General features: G+C 39.6%; 5 protein-coding genes across 13 annotated transcripts in view; 2 read left to right on the top strand and 3 right to left on the bottom strand.

Annotated features, from left to right (window-relative positions):
- LOC145495448 (uncharacterized) overlaps positions 1-28,000 on the bottom strand; it is a 35,169-nt gene that overhangs the window by 4,790 nt on the left and 2,379 nt on the right. The gene's annotated exons all lie outside the window — the stretch shown is intronic.
- On the bottom strand, positions 6-2,467 carry LOC145494268 (uncharacterized). Its single transcript, XM_081473714.1, has 2 exons — positions 1,541-2,467; positions 6-1,073 (listed from the first exon to the last, which is right to left on the bottom strand). The coding sequence occupies exons 1-2, from the start codon at positions 2,465-2,467 to the stop codon at positions 6-8; spliced, it is 1,995 nt and encodes a 664-aa protein (XP_081329840.1).
- On the bottom strand, positions 984-6,294 carry LOC145494960 (uncharacterized). 3 transcript variants are annotated; one of them, XM_081474537.1, is made up of 3 exons: positions 5,034-6,294; positions 2,915-4,565; positions 984-1,073 (listed from the first exon to the last, which is right to left on the bottom strand). In XM_081474537.1, exon 2 carries the CDS (start codon positions 4,039-4,041, stop codon positions 2,950-2,952), a length of 1,092 nt encoding a protein of 363 aa, XP_081330663.1. In that variant the 5' UTR covers positions 4,042-4,565; positions 5,034-6,294; the 3' UTR covers positions 984-1,073; positions 2,915-2,949. The 3 variants fall into 3 exon arrangements, with proteins under 3 accessions (XP_081330663.1, XP_081330662.1, XP_081330661.1); XM_081474536.1 differs by lacking the exon at positions 984-1,073 and having other exon boundaries at positions 2,483-4,565; positions 4,648-6,294; XM_081474535.1 differs by lacking the exon at positions 984-1,073 and having other exon boundaries at positions 2,483-4,565.
- LOC145495451 (uncharacterized) overlaps positions 6,475-28,000 on the top strand; it is a 32,329-nt gene continuing 10,803 nt past the window's right edge. For 6 of the 7 annotated variants that reach the window (XR_014050421.1, XM_081475068.1, XM_081475069.1 and 3 more), the window contains exons 1-5: positions 6,475-7,071; positions 16,064-16,165; positions 16,673-16,721; positions 18,341-18,457; positions 19,723-19,953. Coding sequence is in view for 6 of the 7 variants with exons in the window: in XM_081475068.1 (XP_081331194.1) it covers positions 16,110-16,165; positions 16,673-16,721; positions 18,341-18,457; positions 19,723-19,953 (453 nt within the window). In the remaining variant the exon portion in view is untranslated. The remainder of the gene's footprint in view (positions 7,072-16,063; positions 16,166-16,672; positions 16,722-18,340; positions 18,458-19,722; positions 19,954-28,000) is intronic. The other variant, XM_081475073.1, reaches the window with a different exon arrangement.
- LOC145495430 (uncharacterized) lies at positions 22,655-27,994 on the top strand. Its single transcript, XM_081475039.1, has one exon. The coding sequence runs from the start codon at positions 26,361-26,363 to the stop codon at positions 27,516-27,518; it is 1,158 nt and encodes a 385-aa protein (XP_081331165.1). The 5' UTR covers positions 22,655-26,360; the 3' UTR covers positions 27,519-27,994.

The following is a 28,000-nucleotide window of genomic DNA, read 5'->3' as shown; positions in this document are numbered from 1 at the left end:
CCATTTTATTGCTTACTGGAACAGTCATGCGTGGAGACAAGTTCGTCCCCAAAATTGACAACTGCTTGAACTGGCTTGTCATAGAACTTTCTAAAGGTGCTTTCTCTGGACCATCCAGCTGCATCCATGATAGTATTAATAGAAACATTATTTGAGCATGCAGCTGAAGTGGCAGCAGCCCGGGTACTATGAGCAGAAAAAACCTTTGTGTTTACTCCAGCCTTTTCTAAAACATTCTTAATCCAGCAACTAACAGTGTCACGACTTACTGGTTTAAAGGGTTTAGTATAACTTAACCACAGAGGGTCATGACCAGTTCTGATTGGTTCCGTAAGTTTTACATACTGCCTAAGGCAAGTCACAACACATAGACGTTCGTCTACTGGGTACGATTTAAACTCCAAGTGTCCTTGATGCTTGCCAGGTTTGGATGTCTTCAAAAGTTTAGCAATCTCAAAGTGAACAGTATCATTTGTAATCCTCATGCCACTAACTGTAAGTGCATGGACAGTTTGGCATCGCTGGCCAGATAACAATGCAACTAACAAAACAGTTTTATGTGTGATGTCTTTAAGGCTTAATTCCTCAAGTGGAGGCAGTGTCTTTAAATAGTCTAAAACAACAGAAACATCCCATATGTCCTTGTAACGTGGAAGGGAAGGCCTTGACTCAAAAACACCTTTAAGGAACCGGGAAACCAAAGGGTGATTTCCAAAGGAGCCACCATCTGGAAGGAAGATAACTGTGGATAAAGCACTTCTGGCTGTGTTAATACCACTATACGATAGGCCATTTTCATACTGCTGATAAAGAAATTCCAGACCATTCTCTATAGAAGCTGAAAGGGGATTAATACCCCTTGAACGACAGAACTCTTGCCATCGCTGGTGGTAAGTCTGGTACTGCTTTTGTGTGCCCGTTCGCCAGGATTGCATGATGATCTTTGCAGCCCCAGCCGAAATTCCTCTGCTTGTAAGGAGATCCCTGACAAGTGGCAGACCAGTAGTTGAAGTTTCTTGTGTAGTGGGTGCAGCAGGCGGGGATGTGCTGGTAGGTACAGTGTGTCTTCCTTCCTAGGTAGCATGAGAGGAAAATCGATGAGCATATTCATTAAATATGGCCACCAAGTCTGAGTTGGCCAGTGTGGAACTACTAGTAAGCCTGTGGCTTCCTCGTCAGAAATCTTTTGTAATACCCGCTGTATGACACTAAATGGGGGGAATGCATAAAAGGTATACCCCTTCCAGGAGATGTGAAAGGCATTGATGGCATGGGCCTCTGGGTCAGGCTGGTATGCAACATAGGGCTTTAACTGGAAATTCAATCTAGAGGCAAACAAATCCACATTAGCAGTCACGCCTAATTTTTTAGTAACAGCATTAAAAATTGGCTTCTGTAAAGTCCATTCTGTTTCTTTCCGGGGCAGCCGTGACTCTCTATCTGCCTCAGTATTTTGTTTTCCAGGAATATGTGCAACTGATAGCCAAACACTATGGTCTATGCACCACAACCAGATTTGGTGTGAAAGTTGATTGTTTACTCGAGAATGGCATGTGCCCATTTGGTTAATGGTAGTAACTGCAGTAGTGTTATCAACCAGGAGTTTCACATGTTTACCATGGACTACACTTGAGAAAGATTTCAAGGCAAGGGAAACAGCAAGCATTTCCAAATAATTAATGTCATGCTGTGCTTCTTCTGGAGACCAATTCCCTCCAGAGGTGACTGTATCAATACAGCACCCCCATCCAATCAGAGAAGCATCTGTTGTCATAGTAACCTGGGGGTCTCCATGGTTGATAAGGTTATAGGCTGTGGGCAGTGCAGTGACCCACCATTTTAGGTCAATTATGGCTTCCTGGGATAAGTTCATGTTCTTATCAAAATTCCCTCTGTGTAGTTTTAGAGCTCGTGTTTTGTCCATTTCAAGGAACCTATGGTGTAATGGGCCATACATCACCCCTGGAAAACTAGAGGTCATAAGCCCAAGTACTTGCGCCACATCCCTTATAGAAGGGGAGACAGTAGCAAGCAGATTTTCACATGCATCTTTTAATTTTAGAGCTCTGTCTGGAGTCAGTGAAACCTGCATCAAAATAGAGTTGAGAACAAAACCAAGGAAAGTTATAATTTGTGTCGGAAGCAGGACAGACTTTTCAGGGTGAATTACAAACCCTACTTTGTCAAGCAAACTGGTTGTATCAATGACATTTTTGGTACATTGGCAGAGATTATCTGCTGTCAACCAGGAGTGGTCTATATATGCAACTGAAATGTGCCCCTGTTGTCTCAAAAGTGAAAAAACCGGCTTTAGCAGCTTTGTGAACTTCCTAGGGCAAAATGCTAATCCATTCGGAAAACACACAAATTGGTACAAGGCTCCTTTCCATTCAAACTTAAGAAATTTTTGATGGTCCTTACATATTGGCACTGAATAATAGGCGTCTTTCAGGTCTATGGATGCCATGTAGCACCTCGGCTTCATTAGTCTGATGGCAGACCAGATGTTGTCCATTTTAAAATGATAGTGAGTTACATTTGCATTAAAACATTTCAAGTTTAAAATCATTCGAAAAGAGCCATCCTTTTTGGGTCTGGTAAAGATAGGTGATATAAATTCCCCTGTCTCGTGTTGGCAAGGTTGAATAACTCCCTTCTTGAGGAGCTGGGTTATTTCCAAATCAACCGATTCTGTTTGTATTTCTGATAACTTAGGTTGCATAAAGGGTTTGACCTGCATTGGCAGAGAATCAAATTCAATATATTGACCAGTAACAGTCTCTAAAACTTCAGGATCAGAAGTCAGCTCTTGCCATATGTGGGAATAAGCGGCTAAACTGCCTGCTTTGAATGTTTGTATTCTCCCCTGAAAATACTTTAAAAGTGATGGTAAAATAGCTTTAAATTCGCTTACCGGGGTGGTGCTAAGAGTCGCAATAACGTTACTGGTTACTTCCGGGCCGTTTGGCCGGTCTGTTTCTTCCAGTGGTGTTGATATGGAGTCGACTTCTTGTACGACTGGTTGCCCGGAGGCGTTTTGCCTAAAAAAGGCTTCCACTGCTGGTTATTACCTGGCGTGTGCGATTTGCCATAGGATCGCCTATTGGCGGAGTTAGAGGGGCTTGCCGTGCTACTGATCTTGTTTGAAGCACGGATGTGATTAAGTTGCGTTTGCAGTTCATCGCCAAACAAAAAATTTGTAATAGGCACGTGTGAAGCACACAGCGTGGCATAATCTTTGTGCAGTGTTGGGCGAATGGCTTCACGCCTCCTTTGGGATATTTCGAAGCTGATATGCCCAAGAAGTGCTAATGCATCGGCATTCATTCGGACCATATGGTCAACATCAACTTTACCGTCCTCGGCACGAGCCTTCAACAACATATCGGTGGTTTGTGCGGTTATATTACCGACCTTCGTAAGTGTGGTTTGCAAGTTTGACAACTTCAGGTCCTTGCCCCTCGTGTGCCGATCGAGGCGCCCCCAGATTTTAGGGTTTACCTTCGGAATGATTAGCCGATCACAGTTTATCGGTCGAAGGTATTTATCCGATTTTTCCTTGAGGTTTGTCTCGTCAAGCTTAGTAAGCCACCTCAAGTTGACGATCTTGGCAAGTTTCTCAGACACTTTCGGGGCAGTTTTCTCCGTGTCGGTGAGAGACTGCGTGATGTCATCGAGTAAAGAATCGCTTTCATCATCTGCACTGGTTTCGCACGTGGAGCCGTTGCTCTTGTCGGCGACAACTTTAGGTCGTTTGTTTGCAGCCAAAAGTGCGTCTTCATCTGATTCCTCTGCGTCAGAGTTATCCCCTGTTGACGGGGATTTTCGTTTTGTGGCAGGTTCTGCCGTTGTGGGGGTCTGAGTTTCCCCTTTCTCTTTCAATGATCTGAGCGATGCGCCCATTTCGGTCATGTTCTTATTCAACGACTGGAGGGCCGCAAGTATAGCGTCGTTGGCACTTAAAGACCCCCCAGAAAAGCCGTCAGATTCCTCACTCAGCAATGCTTCCTCATGCATCGAAGAAGGATCGTTTTTATCCATTTTCTGATGAATTTTCGAAGGATAATTCGATCATACGACTGACTGCTCAAAGGTCAACGCTCGAACTGAATGCTCAGGTTCCCGCGCTCTATCTCACGTGACTCACTAGTGACTTAGACCGATGACGAAATAGAACTACAGTATTCCATCATGAAAGATATAATTAATGCATACCATGTTCCCCTTGAAATAAACTTTGTAGCCGCAGTGTACATGTATGTAATATATGATCGATAATATTATTATTTACAAGTTAACAAAAATTATCCCATCAAGTTGTAAGGTTCATTCATTTCCAACAAGAAACAACTGTACTTTCACTGATGTGGCATGACTGTAGTAGCTACATATAGCTTCCTTTCTAACCCTAAATTTAGTTATTTCCTCCTTTAAAAATTTACCAACGATTGCAGAATTGCAGCAATAACTTTGTAACCGGAAGGCAGTTGAAAGACCCCTATCAGACTCACAGAGACTTTGGCCCTGACAGGGTAGCACCACTCTCCATCTCCTGTTTCTCAAAGCTGAAAATAAAAACAAATTATTTACTGCATTGTCTAGTTATTGCAGGGTTTGATATTTTTGCCTCCAGGTATGTTTTGTTACCATGTTAAGTCTATAAAGTTGCCTTTCCACTTGAAGAAAAACAAACTGTTTGATTCAACTTCCACAGCTCGCACTTTAATTTCCCTACGAAGAGATCGATCAGTTTATGCCATGTCAAGATAGTAAAATGATCACAATGGATGAGTAATTTACGGCTGCACAAAAATGGCATACACAGTTGCAAACATGTAACTGTCATATAACTGATCATACATGTATATAAAACAGTACCTAATTATGTAGACTGGACAAAGAACAATTCAAAATTCAGATCTATGTTTCATAGGCAATCATCTTATTCGATAAAACAGCTGATGTGGTTACATGTATGTTACATGCATCTTTTCGAATGAAAGACACACCAAGACAGAAGATGGTCGGCTTACCTCCATTTCCTTGAGACATTACCAAGTTGAAGTCTATCAGAAAGACAAATCATGGTCGCTGCACCCACGAGTCATATGATTCGGTTCGGTCCCTTAAGCTTTCGTCCAGTAAAAGGTAAAAAAACAAACAAATGTACTGTTGCATTGGTTTTAAACGACTGGAACGAAACCTCCGTTTTACACAGCAATTTTGAAATGGAAACAAGTCACGTGGTCACTCACATGATCTTTCATGCAATCACAGCTGACCAAAATGCTCGCATCAGAGTATTGCAACGGTGTCACAGTGATATGTGTATCCCCGTGATATGTGTATCCCCGCACACATATCACTAGTGATATGTGTATCCCCCGTGGGGATACACAAAACACTGATACGCGCCTGGGCATTCAACGAACAAAATGGCGACTCGGTTGCGAGGTTCCGACGAGCGCTGTAAAGAGTAGAAGAAACCAGAAATGAATTCGCGCCCAACGGAGCAGATTAGGATTTCTTGAGTTTGGTTGAGTTCCAACCGACTCGATTGTATATCTGACTAAAACTTCGAACAGCGGATACACATATCACTAATTATTTCATGGCGCAGTGATCTCAGTGTGTATCCCCTAAACACAGCCGTTAGATTAGCTATCTACCTGATCGAAGAAAATGGCCAATTATTGCCGAAACGTGCTGGCTGCTCACTCGCTACGACGTTTATACCCAGGTTGAGGTTTGCGGAGTTTGCAACTCGAATGTCTAAATATCTAAACTGAAATCGCGAGCAGGGGATACACATATCACTAATTATTTCATGGCGCAGTAATATGTGTATCCCCAGAAACACAACTGTTATAATATAGCGCATCAACCTTGTCAAAACTGCAGGCAATATTAGCACCCGACGTTTTTACACGGCTTGGGTTCACTGAAGTTTGAAACTCGATAATTCCACTAAGAACGCGTGCACGCGTGCACGGGATAATAAGGGATACACATATCACTGATAATTTCATGAACTAGTGATATGTGTATCCCCATGGACACAGCTGTTATATTGGCTTTCTACCCAAGAAGAAAAATGCCCATAACATTTGCATTGTCAAAATTGGCTTGCTAGAAATATTCACACCCGGCATTTATTCATAGCTTGGGATTTCTGGAGTTTCACTGACCTCGGTTGTACACCGTCGCCGACCGCATGCAGGGGATACACATATCACTAATTATTACATGGCGCAGTGATATGTGTATCCCCTGAAGACAGCCGTAATCTAGGCTAACTGCCCAAAAATAAACGTCGAATATTATGAAACGTGCTAGCAATATTCGCAGTATAGCAATGTATACAGCTTGAGACTTAACATATCTTACAAAAAGTCGAACTGAAAAGCGGGTGCAGGGGATACACGAGTGTCACTAATCATTTTATGGCGATCGGGTCGAAGCCGTGCTATGTGTTTCACTCCACGAATAATTCAGATGCAAACAAGGCGATGAACAGTGGAGAATATGCGTTACTCGAGGGGTGAGAATGCACCGCGCAATTAATATCGTCCTAGAAATCCGGTGCCGTGAAACTCAAATTGAAATATATCTAGATCCATTTGGTGTTCAACTTTAAATTCATTATATCCTGCTCGCAGAAAACCAGTTAGGATCAAGAACACAATTCCAGCAGCAGATACGTAACCTTTTTCAACTACAAAAATTGAGATTTGTGTTTTACTGAAGCCTGTTTGGGTTAGTCGTTCGTCCAGTAAGCGACCGGACGACGAGAGCGCTTTCAAGGAGGATATTGCTTTTAAAGTAGACGGGAGGGGGTGGGGGATACACATATCACTGGTCGCCATTTTGGAGGGGATACACATATCACGAGTGATATGTGTGCGGGGATACACATATCACGGGGATACACATATCACCATGACACCGGTGGGTCAGCGGAAAATCGACCGGAAAATCCGTTTGCGCCAAAAGTTACGACCGCCAAAACGAAGCAAGAAGATTGCATCGATCGCCACATTGGATATAGTTCTTAGCCCAGGATTTTTAACGGTACGGTATCTGTTTATTTTATCTGCTTAAACTCCATTTTTTTGTTTACAGCCCTCGTAACTTTTTCAAGCGTATTTTCAGGTATTTTACATTGAGACATACGCGGGTAATGCTTGGCGTCTTCTTGTTTGGATGCGCCAAATGTTTATTCATAAAAGAAGCTTTCTCTTAGATGCATGGCTTTGCTCCAGACGTAACTAATCACGTACCAAATCGAACGTTCGATTAAACGAACTTTATCGAAATCAATCGAACTTAATCGAACGATTGGGTCCGAACACTCGAAGAACACAATTGGGACATTCGAATGAATGGAATCGCACTTTGTTGTCGTGCGAGAATGTGTTGTACACATGTTCATGTATTGACTAATTGCATGCTATAACACATGAAATCCAAGCTTGAATCAAGCCTGCCATGAACAGTCGAATCCTTGCATTTTGGTTGCGACGTTAGGTGTCACTCAACCTGTATTCGCCCTATTGTTTCTATCGTTAATTTTACTTTAATTATTTTCATTCTTCTATATTATGGATGTAGATTTCTTGGCAAAAATGATATTCACACAAAGGGGCTCTGGAAAATGGTTGAAGGGCCTAGTGATAGGGACTTCTCCCCATGCACATGTTAGTTTTGATCTTCAGTGGGGGATAGACAAGCATTCAATGTACATGTAGTTCAAATTCACCAAATTTTTGATTAGATGAATGCACTACATTTAGGTGGCAGGTTGATATATTTCCATATGGAAAATATGGCTAAGCACAACAAAGGTTCAGGAAGAAGAAATTACCTGGCAAGAAGAAGAAAAAATAATGAAAGACAAGAGGACGAAGTAATAAGAGAAGGTTGAAAACACAGAAAACTACATGTAGCTGAAGTATTTCATTCTTTGCAAGAAACTGAGGCAGATGAAACAATTAAGTTGGGAAAGATTTGTGGAATCAGTGTGATTTACCACCAAGGCGTTTTTATGTGGTCCAATGAGGGTTCTTTATTTGCTTTTGCTTGTAACATTTTCAAGAAACAGAGAAAATTTAACCAGTTACAGAATAACCCACTACGACATGAATGAATGGCTAAGTGGATAATACAGTTGATTCATGTACATAATTAATAATGAAATGTTCCAAGTCCTGGTTCGGTAGTTGTTGTTCACGAGATCTTGAAGCTTGTGCTCTAGTTTGCAAGATGGCATCCAAGCAAATGTGCAAAGGCCTCTAGGTGTTCTGAAATGTTATTGTTGACAACTGAAAAATAAATCTTTTTATCATTCGATGCATTTTGTCTTCCTTTTCATTGGCTGAGAGCCCACCAAATGACCTGTAAATAACTGCCTACAAATAATGATCTGTTCATGCGTAGTGCCATGTAAATGTGTTTGCTGCAAATAATATTGAATTTTCCTCTCATGCGTAATTGAAACCAAGCTCTCAGGTGAAATAATTTAAATGGCAGATCGCTTCCCTGAGCTGTCAGAGTGATTTAAATGTGAAACCAAACTGGGTGGTCACAGATCAATTATTTGCCTCAGCCTTCAGCTTCGGCAAATAATTGATCTGCTTGCCACTGACAAATCATGATATTTTGCTCAACCTCATCCAATAATAATTATTATTCACAGTTATTGTGAATTTGATACATATATTTGTTTGGTTTTAAAACCAAAGGAACCGATGCTTTTTGCCAGCTTGCTGTGATGTTAGTAGTGAATGCCTCTTGTTAACAGATCAGAGCACAGACTCTTATAATATTAGCCTGGTCACAACATCTGTCTTTGAAACCAACCACTAAATTCAACATAAGTCTGCTCATAACAGACTGGAACAACAACTTTTATCATTAACAACTGTTTAGACAAAAAAAATGGATTTCCTACATTGTTAACAATAATGACTAAACTGTTAAATGACTGTCAAATCTGGGAAACTGTAACTGCTCATATGGGAAACAAGAAAAAAAGGATTGTTTGAAAGAACAAAAAAAAAAAGGAATTTGGTTGTGAGATCTTGATTTTGGTGTACTTTGTGAGTGACAGCACTTTTGCAAGATCTTGAAGCATGTATACCATGATGAGTGACCACAATAAGTAACTGGCTGATTACTACAAGCAATTTTCTTTTTCATATTCAGTGGTTGTCATTTCTTGTGATTTGTTTTGAGATCTTTTACGTGCACACTGTGAGTGGGACACTTTTTGCCAAAATTACATGTATGTAAATTATGTAATCTTGAAGCATGTACATGATGACTGACCACAATCAATAATTTGCTAATTACTGCAAACTAGTTACATGTACCTTGAAATTTTCATTTTAATATTGAGTAGCTGTGATTTTTTGTGATTTGACTGTGAGATCTTAATTCTGGTCTACTTTGTGAGTGATGGCATGTTTTGCCATTAGGAGTGGCCCCAATCAATAATAAGTAATGTCAACCAATTACTTGGATCAATTTTCCTCGAGTTATGAGTTGTTGCTTTCAGAGATTTGATTGCTTCTGGTAAATTTTTAAAGTGATGACACTTTTGATAGAACTTATATATTGTGCATGTACATGCGGCCTAGCACACGCTCTCAACCTGAACCTCACTTGTGAACAAACATGGCATCTGTGACCATGTCCTTTTAGAGAAGACTGAGATTTACTTTAACGCCTATCGAAAAACTCCTCTGAGAAGTCCTGGAGTTGTTCAGTCTTTGCCTGCCATTTTGGTTATAAACAGTGCTTGATACTTCGAGAAAAAAGAAAGACAGGAATACATGTACATGCAGGGTGGCAAGAGAGTGCTTTTTTTACGAAAAGGTTTGTTTGTCCACAGATTCATGTTTTTGGCTTGGCTAAATTATTGATTAATTTTGATATTGAGAGAGTCTTAAAAGCTTACATGTACACACTAAAAGTGTAAGTTTTTTGTTTTCCTAATTTTGCATTTGTTTAGGTGATGTCTATGCCAAATATTTTGTTATAATATGTGAGTTTATCTATTTAATTCCAATAGAGTAATGTTTATAATACAGATTCCTAAACACTATTCACACTGCACTCTAAGTTTTATATTTGATGTTGGAAGAGACTCTTACATTTACATGTAGGTCCTAGTTTTTGGGGCACCCAAATTTAAATTCCTTATGCGTGACCACTTGGCACAGAGCCAGTGCCAGAATGACAGCCACCGCTGAGAGCTATGAAATAGCCAGTTCCTAAGCCAGAACCTGAGCATGTGCCTGTGTCCATTTGGTCACCAAACAGACTGTAATGTCTGCTCACCTGTGATCTCTTCTATACCAAAACTGGAATTTATGGTACTGGTATTATGTCACCAAATGATGCAAATCCTATGCTTGGCAATTATTTCTTTAAAGCAGTTTTGCAGGAAGCTTTTAGAAAATTCAAACTGTCAGCTGATGTTAAAAGTTCCCAGAGGTTACAGCCGATAACACTTTTGCATGAGTAATCACAGCATAATAAACAAATATTAAGACCAAGTTCCTGGCAAACAAGGCCAAACAATGATTTAATGAAACAAGAGGGTCTGGATCTGATTTACAGTATAAATTTACAGGCAAAGATTCACACTGTTTTTGTCATAACTTCATGAGATTAACCAAGTGAAGTGGCTTAGTCATGAAACTGATTCCAAGAAGGAACATCAAATTTACATAGTAGATATAATATACTGCTTGCAAAACTAAATCAAAAACTTCAGACGACATCCCACATTTAAATTCTATCCTCCAGCCATAAAAGGGCCCTCTTTCGGGGACTGAGGCACTGGTGGATCATTTTCAGCCAGATCTTTATTTCCCCTTTGAGAAGTAGTGCAGCTGATTTCTGGGACTGTCTTGCTCCAAAGAGCTTTGTCCGTCACAATGTTTTTTGAAAAGAGAATTTAGGCTGCTGCTGGCTTTCACCTCTGTTTTAAATGCAAAATGGTCATACATGTAATCATGCAGTGGATGAAGGGCTTGAATCGCTTTCAAAATTACTTGGTCTTCTCCCACTGCCCTTTTGAAACATTGCATGGTTATTTTTGTTGTATTCCTGCTGTACAGTTGAGGTTGATAACAGTGGGCGAAAAAGTTCCACTCATGTGCGTGCGCTAGCCCAGCATGGTACATATAATATAGAACTTACCTGCTGTTTTCTAGATACAATGCAAACTAAACTCACTACAGTTGAGAATCATTGTGTTTAAAGGTTTTGTATGTAAAGCTTGAGTGAAAAGAAACTATTTAAGCAGTTTTCAAAAAGGGGATGCAAATTATGTTGATTGAATTATAAATTTCCATTGGGCAAGATTTATAAATAGTGCAAAAATAGTGTATTTAAAATCTGTTTTTAAGATAGACATTATTGTCATTATTTGAAACTACTATTTAAATAGTATACTCGCCTGATTAAAACTTAAAATATGTTTAAAACAGACTGTTTTGGTTGTATTTTAAAGCTTATAATATGAATTGCTATCTCAAATAGGTTTTAAACTTCCTATGTAAAACATATTTTATGTTCTTGACATGTCAACTACATTTTAAATATCCTATTTAAAGACTCTTTTAACTCTGAAAATTTGTAAAATACTTTTTAAACCTACAGCCATTGCCAACATAACTTTCAAAACAGGGTTTAACTAGAATGTTAAAAACAGAGTGAAAATCATTCCAATGTCATGAAGTAGGTTTTAACTATACTTGAAATACATTACAAACAAGAAGCGAAATTTTGAATTTTGTACAAAATAGCACAAAAATACCCTATAGTGACTTCAAAATACTGTTTAAATCGTCAAAATACGTTCAAAACAGTTTAAAATCAGTTTAAAAATACAGCTGTTTTGGTAAGGGAATGAACTTTTTACTGGAATTTTCTGGCTTTTAAATCTCGTATGTGAATGACAAAAGTCCCTCAGGGTTTACCATCACTAAAGAAGAAAGGGTAAAGCTTACTGTCGACATTGTACTAATTTTGCAACTTTCAAACGGCGAAAATTTCTTTAAAACATTTCTATGTCATAGCGCAGCATTTACAAATGTATTTTACATCTATTGTCATATTGAGTGCTATTGCCAACACTGTTCTGAGATTTTTATATCAACCAACTATGCTTGATCAAAGAACACTTGTTGGTTTTGGCAGAAAATACTTCTTTTTCGCTATCAAGTCTACAAAACTTGCACATTCTTTGACTGACAACATGTGTGGTCTTCCCCTAATTTGTTTGAAAACTTGCACAACAGAAACATTTGAATTTCAAACCAGCTGCTTTCGTCCTGCTGCCCTAAATTAGGAATGTTTATAGCGTTTTTTACTCTTATTTTGACGACCGCTATTTTTATAATTAATATTCAAAGATAACGCCAGGACCAACCAACTTTTTTTACATTATTTTATTAAATTCGAAGCTGAATAGATCATACCACTTCTTTACTGAAGTGTTTGCCACATCAGTTTGTGGCGGAAGTTGTAGTGCATTAGTTTAGTCGAGAACTCGAAGTAATAATAAGTTCCGCTTTCACCTGAATAGTATCAGAATACTACTCTCGTGTTTAGCAGGAGCTCAAAGCGCTGTAAGACTCTTCTCTTAAGCTACAAGGCAGTAAACCGTAAGGAACCTACTCTTTACATGTAGTTTTAAGGGAATTTGATCAAAAAAACGCTTAACAGCAACGAGAACTTAACACAAGCGTTGTTAGATATCTTGGTCGTTCTCTGTTGAACTACAACGCAAAATAATCGACTTCAGCGTCCTTAGAAAGTTTTGCCAATGCATAAAAAGTAAAGAGGCACTTATTTACCCCATTAAAGCTATAGAGATTTCAAGATATAAAGGAGATTCGTAAATAAAATGTTAAATATCAAATGAAAACCGATGGGAATACAAAAGCTGAGAACTCTTCGCAAATTTCAGCTGAATAATACAAAGAAAATAAGGTAAAATTTTCGCGTTGATGGTTAAGGAGTTTTGATTTATTTCAAGTCTTGCGGCGAAGTCGATCTTAAATGCTGATAATCATTTGGTCCGTGAATTCGGAATAACATATACCAGCTATCTCCTCTTTTCGACCTTTTGTAACAAGGGACTAACAGGTAATTTGCTAGTCAAATCTTTAAAATGTACGGGGTTCCTTCAGCCACTATTGCTCGCTACATCCATAGAGGGCGTGGAGGGGATCAGTACATTTCAATCGATATATATTACCCCAGTCCAACTGTTGCCAAAGGGAATACTCTTATGAACTACCCTAAAATTGACAAAGGTAAACTATGTAACGGGTTGCATTCGAACAAGAAGGCAAACGAACGAACCAACTAATAAAATGCACAACAAACAAATGAAAGGCGAAAGGGAGTAGTGATGTACATTTCCCCTAGAAACAAGAATTCTGCAATCTCCATCTAAAATAAATGTTGGAAATATATTTCAAAATGTTTCTGCCCGTGCGTAGGATACTTTAGAGAAACAGAGCGATTAAAGGTTCTCTAATATTTTCTTCAACTGAAAAACGCAGCACTGTTTGAAGTACTGTATGCTTAGTTTATTTAAAAATTGACAAAAATCGTGGTCATCTCTACATGCTGTTCATTGTTGAGCCAGAACTGCGCCTGTCAGATCCTAAACTATAGATACAGCCTTACCTTCATGGCTCCCAGTCAATTTAAGCCAAGAGAGGTGGCTGTATTGATGGGGTAGTTATATTAGTTCCTCTTCCTTCGGTTAGATTTTGCCCCTGCTCCTTTTCGTCTTAATTATTTCGTAAGGAAAATAACAGCTAGCATACGGAAGGGAAAGAAGTGAGAAAGACAACAGGCTAGCGTACTGATCTGTAGAGAAGAAACATTTCGGGCGATTTTTTGTTTCTTTAGTTTTAAGTTTGTATCAACATGTTAGCATCATTTAGTTTAAATCCATATTAAATTTTCGGGTAATCCAATGTTTGTCCATTCAGGTAGATTTGGGGTAAGCGAAATGAAGCGACCCGGGCTGTAGGTAGTGAAAAGACATTTTGGGTCTAATGATAGAAAGATGTAAATAACTTAAAGGCGGCTTCCGACACACCTCTCTGGAATGAAAAAACAAAAAAACATTCCTGTCCCGAGCAGTTCTATTTGGGCCTAGGTAATAATACTTCCAAAACGATTCACAGGACCTCATTCCGTTAATTGAACTGTTGCATTATTCTTGCAAATTCCAAGCTAGATTTTCTTTCCTCACTCGAAGCAGTCGACACAATACATAGGGAGATATAATTTGAATCGGTAGAGTTGGCTCAATACTGAGAGATTTTAATCAATAAGCGTAGCATCAAAAGGGAGCTTCAACTTAATTCGTTTAACATTTTTGTCCTGATCAACTTCGCTGTCAAGTGGTAAGGATGTTCAAAGAAGTGTCTTGGATAACTGTCTACATCAAATCAAACACATTCCAAAGCATATATTTGAGATAAGAAGTCAAATCTAACAATCTATCGACTAAGGAAGTCGTACTTTCCAAAAACAGGAATTCAAAGGTTTTAAGTGACGTCTGTTAGGGAAATGACGAGGCATAGCTTGTTTTTAATTAATGGTCAAAAATCAAGCCATTATCCCTGAGTGACATTTGTATTAATGATTCTAAGAGGATATAGTGTTCATCCGCTGAGCGTGTTTCGCGCCCTGCATAAGGCGGATCAATATACCTTTCAATTGTGAGAGGATCAAAAGAAGTCAGCTTTTAGTGATTAACACAACAATCAACCGGTAACCGCATGAAACATCTTTAGGGCAAATTATAAGCTATAAACTTGCCATTAATGCCACCGATTTCAAAACCAGCAAAACAAAGATCTTGACTTGAAACCGTAGTTTACTCCTCTCGCAACTGTTTTGGACTTGAGACGAATTTCTGCCTCAGTGCACTCTAACTTTTCCAATTAAATTTAAAAAATGCTTCTTCTCATTCCTCGGCTTGGCTGGCTAAAAAAGATTTCGTTTTTATTTCTTAGTTTTCGTTTATTGAATCTCCTGATATTGTTATATATTGAAATTGGTTTATCCCAAGAGAAGCAGAGTCTTGTGCATACAAATACCTCGTCATGACGACTGAATAATTATTAAAATCGTAATAACTCATGCTCTGGGATACATTCCATGTCAAGTTAAATGTGTGAGGCGTTATTACCAGTTACTTATTCGTGAATAAACTACATTGTTAAGAACATCAGGGACACACTCGGCTATCGCCTCGTGTGCCACTTATTTGTTCTTACCCCATTTTGACATCATCTGTGCTCTATTACTGAACAGACGCACGGCAACATGGAATCTATTTGTTAAAGAATATTTCTCACAATCTCGGTTACTTAATTACTGCGACTCCAATTTTTTCACACATCAAAAAATCTGATTTATTGATCTACTCTCAGCTAATCAGCATGCTGAAATTTGTGTTTTTATATCATTACTAAAGAAACTGCAGGCTCTGTTGGCGAGTTAGTGAAAAACTTAGCTTTTTGTAAACTTGAAAGTCATAAAGGTAAGTTTTAAACCGCCGTAGCGAGTGTGTGAAGCTGACGTTATGAGTGTTAGCCTTTCTTCAGAACAAAGTAGCATCTTCCTAGGATGTTTTTCAATGGATTGTCAGAAGTATTTCAATGCTGCCTCATATGTATAAATATGTCTGGATCTATGAAAACCGTATGTGTCAAAAAATAATCGCCCCCTACTCAAGCATTTTTTTTTTTCGTCTCCAAAGGAGACGATAAAGAATTCAAAGGAATGTAACCGACTCTCTTATCTTCCTTTTCGTGCTCTTCTCTTGTCTTATTTAGATCGCTTAAGTATACTTTTGAGGCCTTTAGGAGTCGTAAAATTAAAGTGTGTAGGCTATTTGGTGCGAAAGAAAGCATTTTCATTGGCACGGTTTTCATAGCTCCAGTCGTGTATGTATATATCCGGTCCCCTTTTCCTTCTTCTGTTCAAAGTTTTACTCGCGCAATCAACGTTTTTACAGGAATCCCGTGGCAGTTCTGATAACTTGGCATTTACCCCATCTCAAGATGTCTAGCCAGTCATTGTGGTCAAAGAGAGGGATGATTGGGAGATTTTCACCGAGGTTAGTTTGAGAATAGCTGCCGAGATTTTAATTTACCACAATATATTTAACATATAAAGGAGCCTAAACCGTATATTACACTGTGGTAAAACACGACGGGCATTTGAGAACACGAGGGAAGTGTAGAAACACGAGCCGCTGGCGAGTGTTTTCTACATTTCCCGAGTGTTCTCAAGTGTCCAGAGTGTTTTATCACAGTGTAATATACGGCTTAGGCTTCTTCATTTGCTTTATGATGTGGAGGTAATGTGGCGAAAAACAATAAAATACGCTTTTTGTATGTTTTATACTCTGGTAAAACATGGGTTTTTGACCCATCAGAGCGCGCGCAGGGTCCTCTCTACATCATAAATGAAGATAAAAATCTCCGCCCGATTGAAGATAGTCTCAAGTTTTCGTAGAGCTTTGGGTAAAAGAAACCCTTTTATAAATGCACGCTTCAATAGTTTCTGAAAATTGCTATTTCTCTTTTGTTTTTGTGGTCTAAAACGTTTTTCTTGCCCACAGTCTAAAATCACTGCTGAACAGGATGCCAAACAGAAAGAAATTAACTAAGGTTGGTATTTGTTCCTTTCACCCTACCAACAGTTTTCGTGGTTTTCAATAGTTTTCGTATTCTCGGTATTAGAATTGGCTTGCATTAGGGGCTCATGTCATGCGGGGAAACATAATTAAAGAGAGGTCAAAGTCGTATGTATTTGAAAAGACTCCCCGCATTTGCCGCACTTGCAAGCTAGTTCCAGTGCACTACTGAAAATTCGAAAATGGTCTATTGAGTGTCGCAAAACCAAAAGCCCTCAGTTTTGCCTCAAAGGACTCAGGCAATCCAGTAAACGAGGCAAAACTCGAAGCAAACTTATTTGTACGTTTAGGTGGCCCGAAGCGCGGGGAAAAGTGCGCGAGAAATTTACCATTCGTTTTGGTTTATTAATTTCTCATTTGTTGAGAAAGTGGCATGAGTTTGTTCGACCAATCACTACAGGTAGAAAAGCTAAACCAGCGCAAACTCAAATTACTTTCGACACTTAAGCGAATTGTGAGGATAGTGTTTCTGTTAAACAATTAGATTATGACTCGAGATTTCTATCACGTGATAGTTGACGAGGGCGCAGCCCGAGTCAACTTTCGTGCGATAGAAAGCGAGAACGAATAATCTAATTGTTCTAGTATAAATCTACTAGTCGTTCAAAACTTAATCTAAATCCTCTTCACAGACACTTCGAAAACGCCATGTAGCGGCCGTTATTTTGTTAGCAAGCGCACACTGCTACGCTACTCACTATCTATCACAGAATAGATAGTGAGTAGCGTAGCCAATCAGAGAACGGCATTCGTGATAGAACGCTAGTAGATTTATACTAATATTAATTTTACAATAACTGTCTAATTTCTCGCGCGCTGATTGGCTCATTTTTATCATCAATAAGAGTACAGACGGATAAAATCTTAATTTATGTAAGCTGTTAAGTTCAACTTTCAGCTGTCAAACTGTCGTCTTTTTATCCAATGAGATTTTATGGACTTTTTAAGTAGCCAATCAAAAAGCGATAAAAGCTATTGACAATGTTCGCGTCATTTTGAATAAAATTCACTTATCTTTGTTTACGGCAAGTTTTCGGCGTCTTTTACCCTCATTTATTCCCGGCATTTGACTATTTTGGGGTCTTGTTATTGTAAAAAACAAATTGACGTCAGTTTTTTATGCATCTGTCTTCTTATTGAGGATAAATTTCGTCAAAACGTTGTCAAAGTTTACATAGCCACCTTGACAATGTTATGACGCAATTTATCATCAATAAGAGGACAGACGCATAAAAAACTGACGTCAATTTGTTAGACTTATCAGAAAAACAAGACTCTTAATATTGACACCCAATACCTCGCTGAGGTGTCACATTCACAACAATAGGTGACGACACCGTTGCCTTTGCTATGTGTTAGAATTTGCATGTTTATCTCGAATTTTCTTTTTTTCAAATTCATTCAAGAAGTATGACCAAGCATTAAAAATTGGAGACCGAGGGAAACGTGGTATTATTTTCTCAATTCTCCTTAATTGTTCTGCGTCTCTCAAATACTTTAGAGGCTGATATGAGTTTTGTTTTGAAGTTTGGCGAATTTTGAAGGTCACTACAGGGAATAAACTTTGGTGTTGCTTCTCTTTCCCGTGAACAGGAAACAACTCCTCAGCTTCCCAAAAACTGTGCACCAGCGATATCTGATCCCCTATCAGTAAAAATGACTGGATCCAGTAGACAACCAATATATCCCTCTCGCTGGAAAAGGGGAAAGGTAACACCTCCTTTTCTTTATCAAAAATGATGAATTGAGGAAAATAAATTATCGATCAGTTACTGTCTTACCTGCACTCAACAACGAATCTGAGAAAGCTGACATTTTCACCCTGCTTAAGATACAACTACTTATGACCTTAATTCCTTTAGTTACCAGGCGGCCAAATCCAGGAACACACATTTCATCCTGAAATGTTGCATAAATTAGTCTACTTTGTTCTAATTTTTTTTTTTTTTTGCGTTATTTTCATTTGTAACACTTAGCTCGTAGAGATTAGCAGAAATGCTTACAATTTTTGAGCTTTGCTCATTTTCATTACAGAATCAATATAGGGCTAGTCAAAACCCTTACCGACGGGATTTTTAAGATTATCAACACATTAACAACAATAATATTCAGAAGTTGTTTGTAATTTCACGCAAGAATCTCTATCCCGAGCACGTCTTGAATGGCTCAATCCGCCGCTATATTTCCAAGACGGTAGAGGGAGACGGCACATGAACCGCAGTAGGGGGGAGCCACCAGAATCAATGGCTAACGTAAGATCCCTTACGTTGGCCGGTTCTATAGTACAAAGCATAGGGTGCGCAAACTTGTCAACTGATCAGTTTGCAAACCTATGAACATCAAGCTTGTATTCTCTAACTTTAAAAATAGGAACGGAATTGTTTAACGTGAAAGATCCTCTGCTTGTTAGGCTCCATATGTATACCATGTATAAATTTTCCCGTGCAAGTTCAGTAATGCTTGTTACATCGGTGAAATAAGCCGACATTTCTCTTCGCGTGTCCACGAGCACTTATCGTTGGACAGATCTTCTCAAGTTTTACAAAATTTAAAGAGTTCAGAATCTTGTCGTATCTCTCGCTCAACAGATTGTTTCAAAGTTTTAGACCCTGTGGCTACTAAGCTTCAAGTAAAGCTTAAGGAATCTATGTTCATAAAATGGGAAGTCTGAACTGAATCAAAAAGTCAAACACATCAGTTCATTTGACTCTTTCTTTGTAAACACCTTTACCGATAGTTTGTGGTCAGGTGCACGGGAAATCTGGTTTACCGCTACAACTTTGAGATTTTGTGCATCGCAAAACTGCGTGACACCGGAACACTTGTTATCTCAACCGTTACGCTGATTATGACGGATAAAGCGTGGAAACATGTCTGAAAGATAAAAGCAGTCGTTTTGTTTTTAAAGTAATGCATGGTAGACTGTAAATTCGACCCTAAATAAAATTTATGTAACTACTTGTGCATGTTTATAGCTGCAGGCAATGCACTTGAGTCCCAACTCAACTGAGGCGAAGGACCACTCAGAATACGTCAAGCAATCCTTGAAGGCACAACTTGAAGAGCAAGAACGAAGAATAGATGAAGTAGAGTGTAAATTACAATTAATGACCAAATGCTTTAAAGAGAAAATCCAAGACATGAACACACAATTTTATGGACAGCTTGCTGCTGAACGTAAAAGATATGAAGCCAAGAGGAAACAGGTGAGGAAGCCTACATTTAATTGGAAGAAAGGTAAAATTTGAACCCATGTTTTATTGCATCCTCGGAGACCCAGGGGCAGCAACTCGGGACGATGCGATATTTTCGGGCGACCCGATAGTTTTGAGCGAAAGTTTACTTCAAGAGCGGGAGAACTTACTCATACACAGCCAGTTCCAGAAGCGTTCGAAATCCTTCCCGCTGATTGGCCAAAACATATTTTTCTGACCAATCAGCAGGGAGATCTAGCAAGACGACTCTGTCACCTTCTTGCACGAAGTGGTTTTTCTCATCGATCGAGGTAGTTCCTTGGCCCGCGCAACGGGAAGATTCTCGGGGAGAGTTTCAGAAAAAAAATATCCAACGAAGCCGAGGAAATCGTAAGCTGTAACATGGGCGCAAGGAAGCAATACTCGTCGATCATTTTTTACGGCGAACGTTTCGAAGGTCGGCCAGCTGCAGTGCGCGCACCTTCTTGCTTTTGGGCCAAACCAAAAACCCTTTTAACAATATAGTGTTGGGCGTAAATTCGAGGAAGACTTCAAACAGGTCCTGAAATAAAGCTTGTCTTTGTTTCCTGTGGTCGATTTGAGAGCGGATCAAAGACTTATTATTGAGAAAATAGTGAGCTGGGTGGTCTCGACCAAAGTGAGCGCAAGTCATCGCAATTCAAAGCAAGTGCACGTAAGGCCTGACCAAACGGAGTCGCAAGTAGACCCAAGTTTTCAACTTGCGTCTACTTACGAGCACGTCTGACCTGGGCTTATTTTAAGGCCGATTGGGCTGTCGACGTAAATAAAATCAGTGTCACTGGTTTTGCTTTTTAAGAGACCCTCCTAAGATTTATGAATCCTCGTGTAATCTAAAAATACCTTAAGAGGGATTACCTTAGGGGTCTAAGGGATAAGAACTATATGGGGTTTAACTTTCTTAAGTTTCATCATCTCTTAGGTCGTTTTAAACCTTCTTTACAAATTCGTTTTTTTTTTCTCAAATACCCCGGCGCTTTGTAATGAGTGCATCACATGTACCTTTCTCTCAAAGCTGTCTCTGGAAGTTCCAATTTGTATTTCAATTTAAACATATACCTCAACTTTAAAGGTTTATAGAGTAGCCATCACTGATGTTTGCTAAGATGCTCATAACAGGGAGATAAAAAGAAATCACTGAAAGGCCCTTTGGGCAGCCTCGTGTCACTTATTTTTATCCACTGCTGTCGCGCCTCGTTTGCTATGAACATCATATCCAACAGGGGCAAACTGAATAATTTTTTTAGTACATTATTTAATCGACTGGATAATGGAGACATTTGAGTTAGATATAAAGGCAGCGATGGTATGAAAAGGCGGGAAAATTTGTCGCGCGTTGTTCCCTTTCTGTGTTGAATGAAGTAGCCGTAAATCCTCGAATTAGCGCCCCCCCGCCCCCGAATAAGCGCCCCTCCTATCGGCCAAAATGTAAAATAAGCGCCCCAGTCGCCTCCCCCCATTTTGTGGACGAGTATTGGGACAGCAAAAAGTGCATAGTTTTCGTCGTGTAGTATTAGATTTGTGCATTGTTTCAGTTGTGAACACGTTAAGTGAGCACGTTGAACACTTTAAGGACTAACGGTGCCGCGATTTAATCTTTAGGATCAGCTTTTTATGTCGATAAACAGCTTACGTTGTTGTTTACGCGCAGATACGTGTTTAAAAAAATGATCATGTCAGGCCACCATCTAGGAAAATTAAATAAGCGCCCCCCTCGAATAAGCGCCCCCTATCTTCTCCTAAATTTGAATTAAATAAGCTCCCCGGGCGCTCATTCGAGGATTTACGGTATGCAGGAAAGCAATCGAGACAGAGTTTTCTTCCGTAAAATTCTACAAATTACCTCCAAATTTGTCTACATGCTGGAAAAATTGTAACAAACGACAAAAGATTTAAGAGAAGATCCGAAGTAGTGGCTGTGCGGAAAATAATACGTTTTGTTCGAGTCAAATAAAGCTTAGCTTATTTTTTTGACGTGGTTGTCATAATTAAGACGACAGATTGTGTTATTCAGAATCGATCGAGTTCACCGAAGTACAAAAGGACAGTAGCTAAATGTAAGGTAACAAACTTTACTGAAGCTGGTGCTAAGCTATAATTTTATGCCGAAAATCTGTTTTCACAAATATAACTGAACAATTTTGTGTCGGTTTTTGAATCTACAATGTGACATTTTTGCTGCTTCTTTCCTCTGTTTATTTTGTACTTTTGCAAGCTTTTCGATTAAATTTTTCTATCAAATTCAAATGGCGGCTTAGTTAATTGTGACATTTGTGGTTTTTCGAAGTTTCCGGCCTGGCATTGCCTATTATTCCCTGTATCTTTGGGATAGAAAACTTACTAAATATGCTGTTTTCAGCCATTTTTTCCCAGCAGAACTTTCCATTACCGACGATAAACTTTAACCAAGCGACACTTGTCGCACTCATTTTCCACTGATATACTGGACAATGATCGAGGTACATGTAGGTATTATGTCTGGTAACGGAGACTCAGCGAACCAATCAGAAAGTTAGCAATGCGTTATCCGAGAATGAGAATTTAAGGTTAATGAATTGAATATCCACTATGGTTTCAGTTGTCGTTTCATGCATCACTGCATACTAAATTTGCGAGGAACAACTCTCTCTCAGTTCAGTTCCCTTGTGTCTAAAAAAAATAAAACATGAAAAAAAAAAAAAAAAAACAACATGCCATCCTTTTTTCTTTGCTTATCCTCTATGTGTAAAACATCTTTTAGGATGAGATAACTTTTGCTCTGACAAATTTTTAAAACAAGCAATAAACGTATCTGATGTGCATATATTTTTTCCAGGTTACCTCTTTTACACTTAAACTGAAAGAACTTGGAGAAGAATTAACCGCAGTGGGGGCACAACTTGAGGAAAAGAAAAACATTTATATAATAACCCAAATTATTCTCGCATTTTGATTGGTTCTCGCCTATGATCTATTAGAGAACAGATGCACGATTGATGTCACCATTTCAGAGTTTTTCCCTCTGTGTTTTAAAATGGCGGAAAGTTTTGAGAATTAAAATAATATTTTAAGTGACTAGGCGAAAGATATGGTACAAAAAAGTCTTGTCGAGGCGTTGAACAGGTACGAGAAGCCGGAAGAAGAAAGAAAAAGCCGTTTCCTTTTTAGCAAATGACTCAGAAAAAATACTCGAGCAGTCTCAGTCGGCAGTCGAGCGAGACTAAAGCCAAACGCAAAATCGATCTTGAAATTACTCTAAGGTAAGAAATCAGACATGAGGAGAAATGGCTACACGTGGCATGGGGAGAACTGCAACGACTGGCCCAGGACCGTAATGACTGGGGGGTGTTTATTGGTAGCCTTTGCCCCAGACGGGGCTACAGGCAATCATGATGACGAAATCATTGCTTTGTCTCGAATTTAACAAACCCAATAAACAAAACGTTTATGACGTTAATTTATTTAAAAAATTATCCTCTCAAAATAATTATTGACAGAGACTGGTGTCACGAATAAAACATCAAAACATCACTTCTTAAAATAAGTTAAAATAAATACATAACCTTGCTTTCCGAAGCGAATGTTCCAGTCCGTTTCAGGGCACAGTAGCGAGCAAAGTATAGCTCACTACCGTCTCACGGCCAACTTCATCGCCGCTTTAGGATGTCTCAGACACTATATCAAACTGATTTGAGAATCACCAACCACAGAGGACACAAATTTTCACCGTCTCTAACGCTCCTTTCATTCAAAACTCGAATCGATTGGCCTCCAGTGTTGACCGCAATCGCAAGGTTTCTGAGCGTATTTTTTTCAACTCCTGCAATACTCAAGGCAACATCCGAGCTTTTCGGCTCACAGGGCTGCCCTGATGACAAAAACTGACTTGACTTTTCCAGCATTTTATTTAAGATTTGTAGATTTCGCATTTCACTTCTGCTTTCGCTGTAAGTTTTCATTCCACGAGAAGCGATTTCATTTCGTATAGACAATAGATTATGTTGAAAGATTTTGAAATAAAAAAGCTTTCTCTGCAAAACTTTGTTCCTTTATTATATTAAAGAAATAGATTCCATGTTGCCGAGCGTCTGTTCAGTAACAGATCACAGAAGACGTCAAAATGTGGTAAGAACAAAACAGTGGCACACGAGGCGATAGCCGAGTGTGTCACTGATGTTCTTACCGCATTTTGATGTCATCTGTGATCTATTACTGAACAGATGCATAGCAACATGGAATCTATTTGTTAAATAGAAGACCTCAAAGAGGAGCTACAAATAATCGCCGTTGATGCCGAACGAACGGGTAGACAGCTGGCGGAAAGTGAAAAGGTGAAAATATTTCGCTTTATAAAATAACTGAGATACTACGCACGCTCTGATTGGTCAATAGAGTTGCTAATCCTATGTTCTATTGCACCGGTAAACCACGGTTCCCGATCTATGGCAGCTCTAGGCGGGAACTAGAGAACTCGGAACCCTAGCGATAACAAATGTGATAAACAGTCCTTTTTGGACAAATAAAGTATGTATGTATGTACGTATAGTTTTGCCTTTCACTGGCTGAGATATCGATAACACGAATATCTGGAATATCTTTTCATCCAACATAGACATGGAAATTCAAGTTTGCAAGGGAAAACAGGACGAGAAGTTGGTAGTCATATAAAGCTTTTTATTTTTTTCCACGGCAAAACTTTTACGCCGACTCCGTTTACGCTTGAGATTAAGATTAAGGACGTTTTATACACTTATTTCGCTGCTTTCCACGGTCTGTGGAGGACGAAGTCAGCTGGGCTTGACTGACCAATTTGGGTTGTCAAAAAAGCAGGGAAAAGATCTCTTTCTATCAGAAATTTTGAGTTTGAACTCAGTGCATGCATGCATTACGCGATAAATGAATTTGATTCCATAAGCTTAGCCTTCAGGCAATAGCTTTCATTTAGCAAAATAGAGAGAGAAACACGGCCTTCATAGTCTTCAGCATAAGTAAATAAATTCTGAATAAATTTGGGAAGCAACATTTCTGTTACTAACCTTTATTCCATTCGCAAAACTTTGGAAAGTTATCGTTAAACACTGCGTTGAATCGCTTCGACAAGCACATGAAGTTTGGACTACTTGCACACTTTTCGTACAGCCTTTTACTTTCGTGATGACCGATTCCACTTACGAATCCCTGCAATTTCCCGTCAGAATACTTTCGAGTAAATTAATATGCTTTTTGCCTTTCACCAGTAACCTTTTCCTTACCTTTCTTAAAACTTTCTTAGCGTGAAATGTTTTTGTCGCTTTGTTCTGCGGACTTCGTCTCCGGCGGGGAGTCTGTGTTTTCATTCTTTCAGTCGCTTTGATTGGTTTGTCGCGTCATCTCATGAATTTGATGCGAAAAAGCAACTTTATCACGAAAGTACAATAAATATTTCTCTCATTGACAGACTTTTTCCATACTTATTTCACTCGAAAAACTTGTAAATCACGAGCCGTTAGGCGAGTGATTTACAAGCTTTTCTCATGTTCTCCCAACATCCAGCGTTGTTTATTGCGCCGGCCAGTAAACCCACAGGAAGAGTGGTCTATTGCTTAATTAAAACATATACATACATACTTTATTACAACTCCCTACATGAAGTTCTTCAGTTAGAACTACACAACTACATGGATACCGTATTCACTTGATTAAACGCCGCCCTCGAATAAACGCTGCATTTTAAAGCAGAAATATTAGCAAACGCCGCCCTTGAATAAACACGCTGCATCATGATGCGGCGGAAAAGTAGCTAAAAATATTTTATTCCCTTTAAGTTAGAGGGACCTCCAGTAAAAATGGCCATTTGACACTAATTTATGCATATTTAATTATCCATCTTTGGTTTAGTATTTCTACAACAAGAAAAGCCATATGAAAACAAAATCCGCTGGATCATGTTCTATACCTATCAGTCTCAAAGCACAGATATTCATTTCAACTGGACAATTTGATTTATGGCAAATACATGCAGTAGGCAAAACCAAGTGCACATTATTCATCATCATCATCATCATCATCATCATGGCCATTTTTCTCTAACCAAGAAAGCGAAGTTGCGACAGAGATGAACTGCAATTCTACCTCGTCATCAGTCCGAGTCACTACGGAGTTACATGAGAAGCATGCACATGCTTATCTGGTCATTGCAGTGTTTGCTATCGGTTCAGTCGACACGCGTGTTTTCTGCACTGAACAGACTGAGTTTTTTGCTACAATAACCGATATATACTTTAGCCTACTTTGAAGGTGTAACTCTGAGCAGGTCTTGTGATACCTATTTGGCAGGGATCGGCGTACGTGAGTAGAATTTTGAACGTTTTCGATTGCACGTTTTGCCTAACCATTTTTCCTGCCAGACTCAGCATTTCACAATGACGAGCGAAAACGTTGATATAGTGCCTGCTCCTGAGGGTCCAACGGGCGCAAATGCTGACCCACCGGGTCGTGAAGAAAACATTGAGTCCGCCCTGCACCAAATTAATACGAACATGGGCACAATGACTAAACTTTTGTCGGAGGTGTGCGCACGTCTTCCCACTACTAATGCGCGCCACGAGCAAAAATCCTCGAGCCGAAGCCCACCGGGTGCAGACGGCCAACGCCGAAAACGGCGTTCTATTTCTGTCTCCTTAGAGGACTCTTCTGAAAATGATAACTACGAGCCCAGACACAAATCGAGCAAAGAGGACGACTCACTTAGTGTGGATGCCACAGATGATGACGTGGCACAACTGCTGGCAGAACCATCGGTTCAAACCAAAGTCACCGACAAACCGAATTATAATGCGAGCGAGGACAAGGTACTAAAAGAACTCGTAGCCGCCCTGCAAGACGAGGATAAAAAAGGTCCAAAAGTCCAAGAACAACTGGCCGACATCGCTATGAAGAGATGGGGAAATAAGCTTACCTCAGAAAAAATAACTAGTATTCTGGGAAAACACCCGCAGCCCGAAAATTGCGGAGACATGGCTATTGCATGGGTAAACCCCGAAATCTGGGCGCCTTTGAATGCCGCTAAGAAAAAGTCAGATTTACGCTTGGCCAACATGCAGCAGGCTTTGCAAAAGGCTACCTTCGCAATAGTTACAACTTGCGATAAGCTTTTGGCGGCAAAAGCCCACATTGACACAAAAGAAATGCTAACCGATAGCATTGATGCTATCGCTTTAGTGGGACATGTGGTTTCCGAGCTTTCCTCGCTCAGGCGCAAACAGCTTGGGCCATCGTTAAAGCAAGAATATCACACTATTTGTTCACACAACGTCCCCACTTCATCAAAACTATTGTTTGGTGACGATCTTGCCAAGCAAATTCGCGACGCTAAGGAGACTAGCCGCATCGGCCATACAGTTGGCGTTACGAAGCACGACCACAACAAAAACTACCGGCGCCATGGCTCTTATCAAACTAGCCGGTATGACGAAAGCAGCAAGGGCGGGTCACGACAGCCTTTTTTGGGGAAAGGCTACCGCTCAACTGCGCGAAAAAAACCGTACAACGGCCCGAAGAACGAGACCGAGAAGAAATAATGTCCTCACTGGAAAAACTGAAATTGGCGGTAAGTGATTTTCCGCGAATCACTAATTCATCTCTAAGAGAGTATCTACAATAACGTTGTGATACCTTTGCGGCCGGATGCATCGCACATTCTTTACCGGCCTGGCGTAAAATCACATCAGATAATGAAATTCTTTCCACTGTTGTGGGGATGAAAATTGATTTTAATGCCACACCCTGTCAAAAATATCTTCCCACTTGCACACGGTCCGCCACTGAAACGACCATTATCGATCTCGAGGTTCAAAAACTCTTGTCAAAACATGTGATTGAGCCCACCGGGCATTGTCACGAAGAAATTATTTTCAATGTATTCGTAAGGGGGAAGAAAGATGGCAGCCACAGAATGATTCTTAACCTTAAAAACCTCAACCAATATGCAAACAAAATCCACTTTAAGATGGACACACTCAACACCGTCACTAAACTTGTAGAACAGGATTGCTTTATGGCG

Source organism: Orbicella franksi, chromosome 8 (genome assembly GCF_964199315.1).
Source record: "Orbicella franksi chromosome 8, jaOrbFran1.1, whole genome shotgun sequence".
In the NCBI taxonomy this organism is placed as follows: Eukaryota; Metazoa; Cnidaria; class Anthozoa; order Scleractinia; family Merulinidae; genus Orbicella; species Orbicella franksi.
The sequence above is the reverse complement of the archived record's forward strand: the minus strand, read 5'-3'. Positions and strand labels throughout refer to the sequence as shown.

Bases quoted from the DNA above. Each gene is read 5' to 3' on its own strand.
- LOC145494268 (XM_081473714.1), bottom strand. From the start codon at position 2,467: ATGGCATCCATAGACCTGAAAGACGCCTATTATTCAGTGCCAATATGT. The intron at 1,074-1,540 runs GTAAACAATCAA...CATGCTACCTAG, and splicing joins TGGGCACATGCCATTCTCGA to GAAGGAAGACACACTGTACC.
- LOC145494960 (XM_081474537.1), bottom strand. From the start codon at position 4,041: ATGGATAAAAACGATCCTTCTTCGATGCATGAGGAAGCATTGCTGAGT.
- LOC145495430 (XM_081475039.1), top strand. From the start codon at position 26,361: ATGACGAGCGAAAACGTTGATATAGTGCCTGCTCCTGAGGGTCCAACG.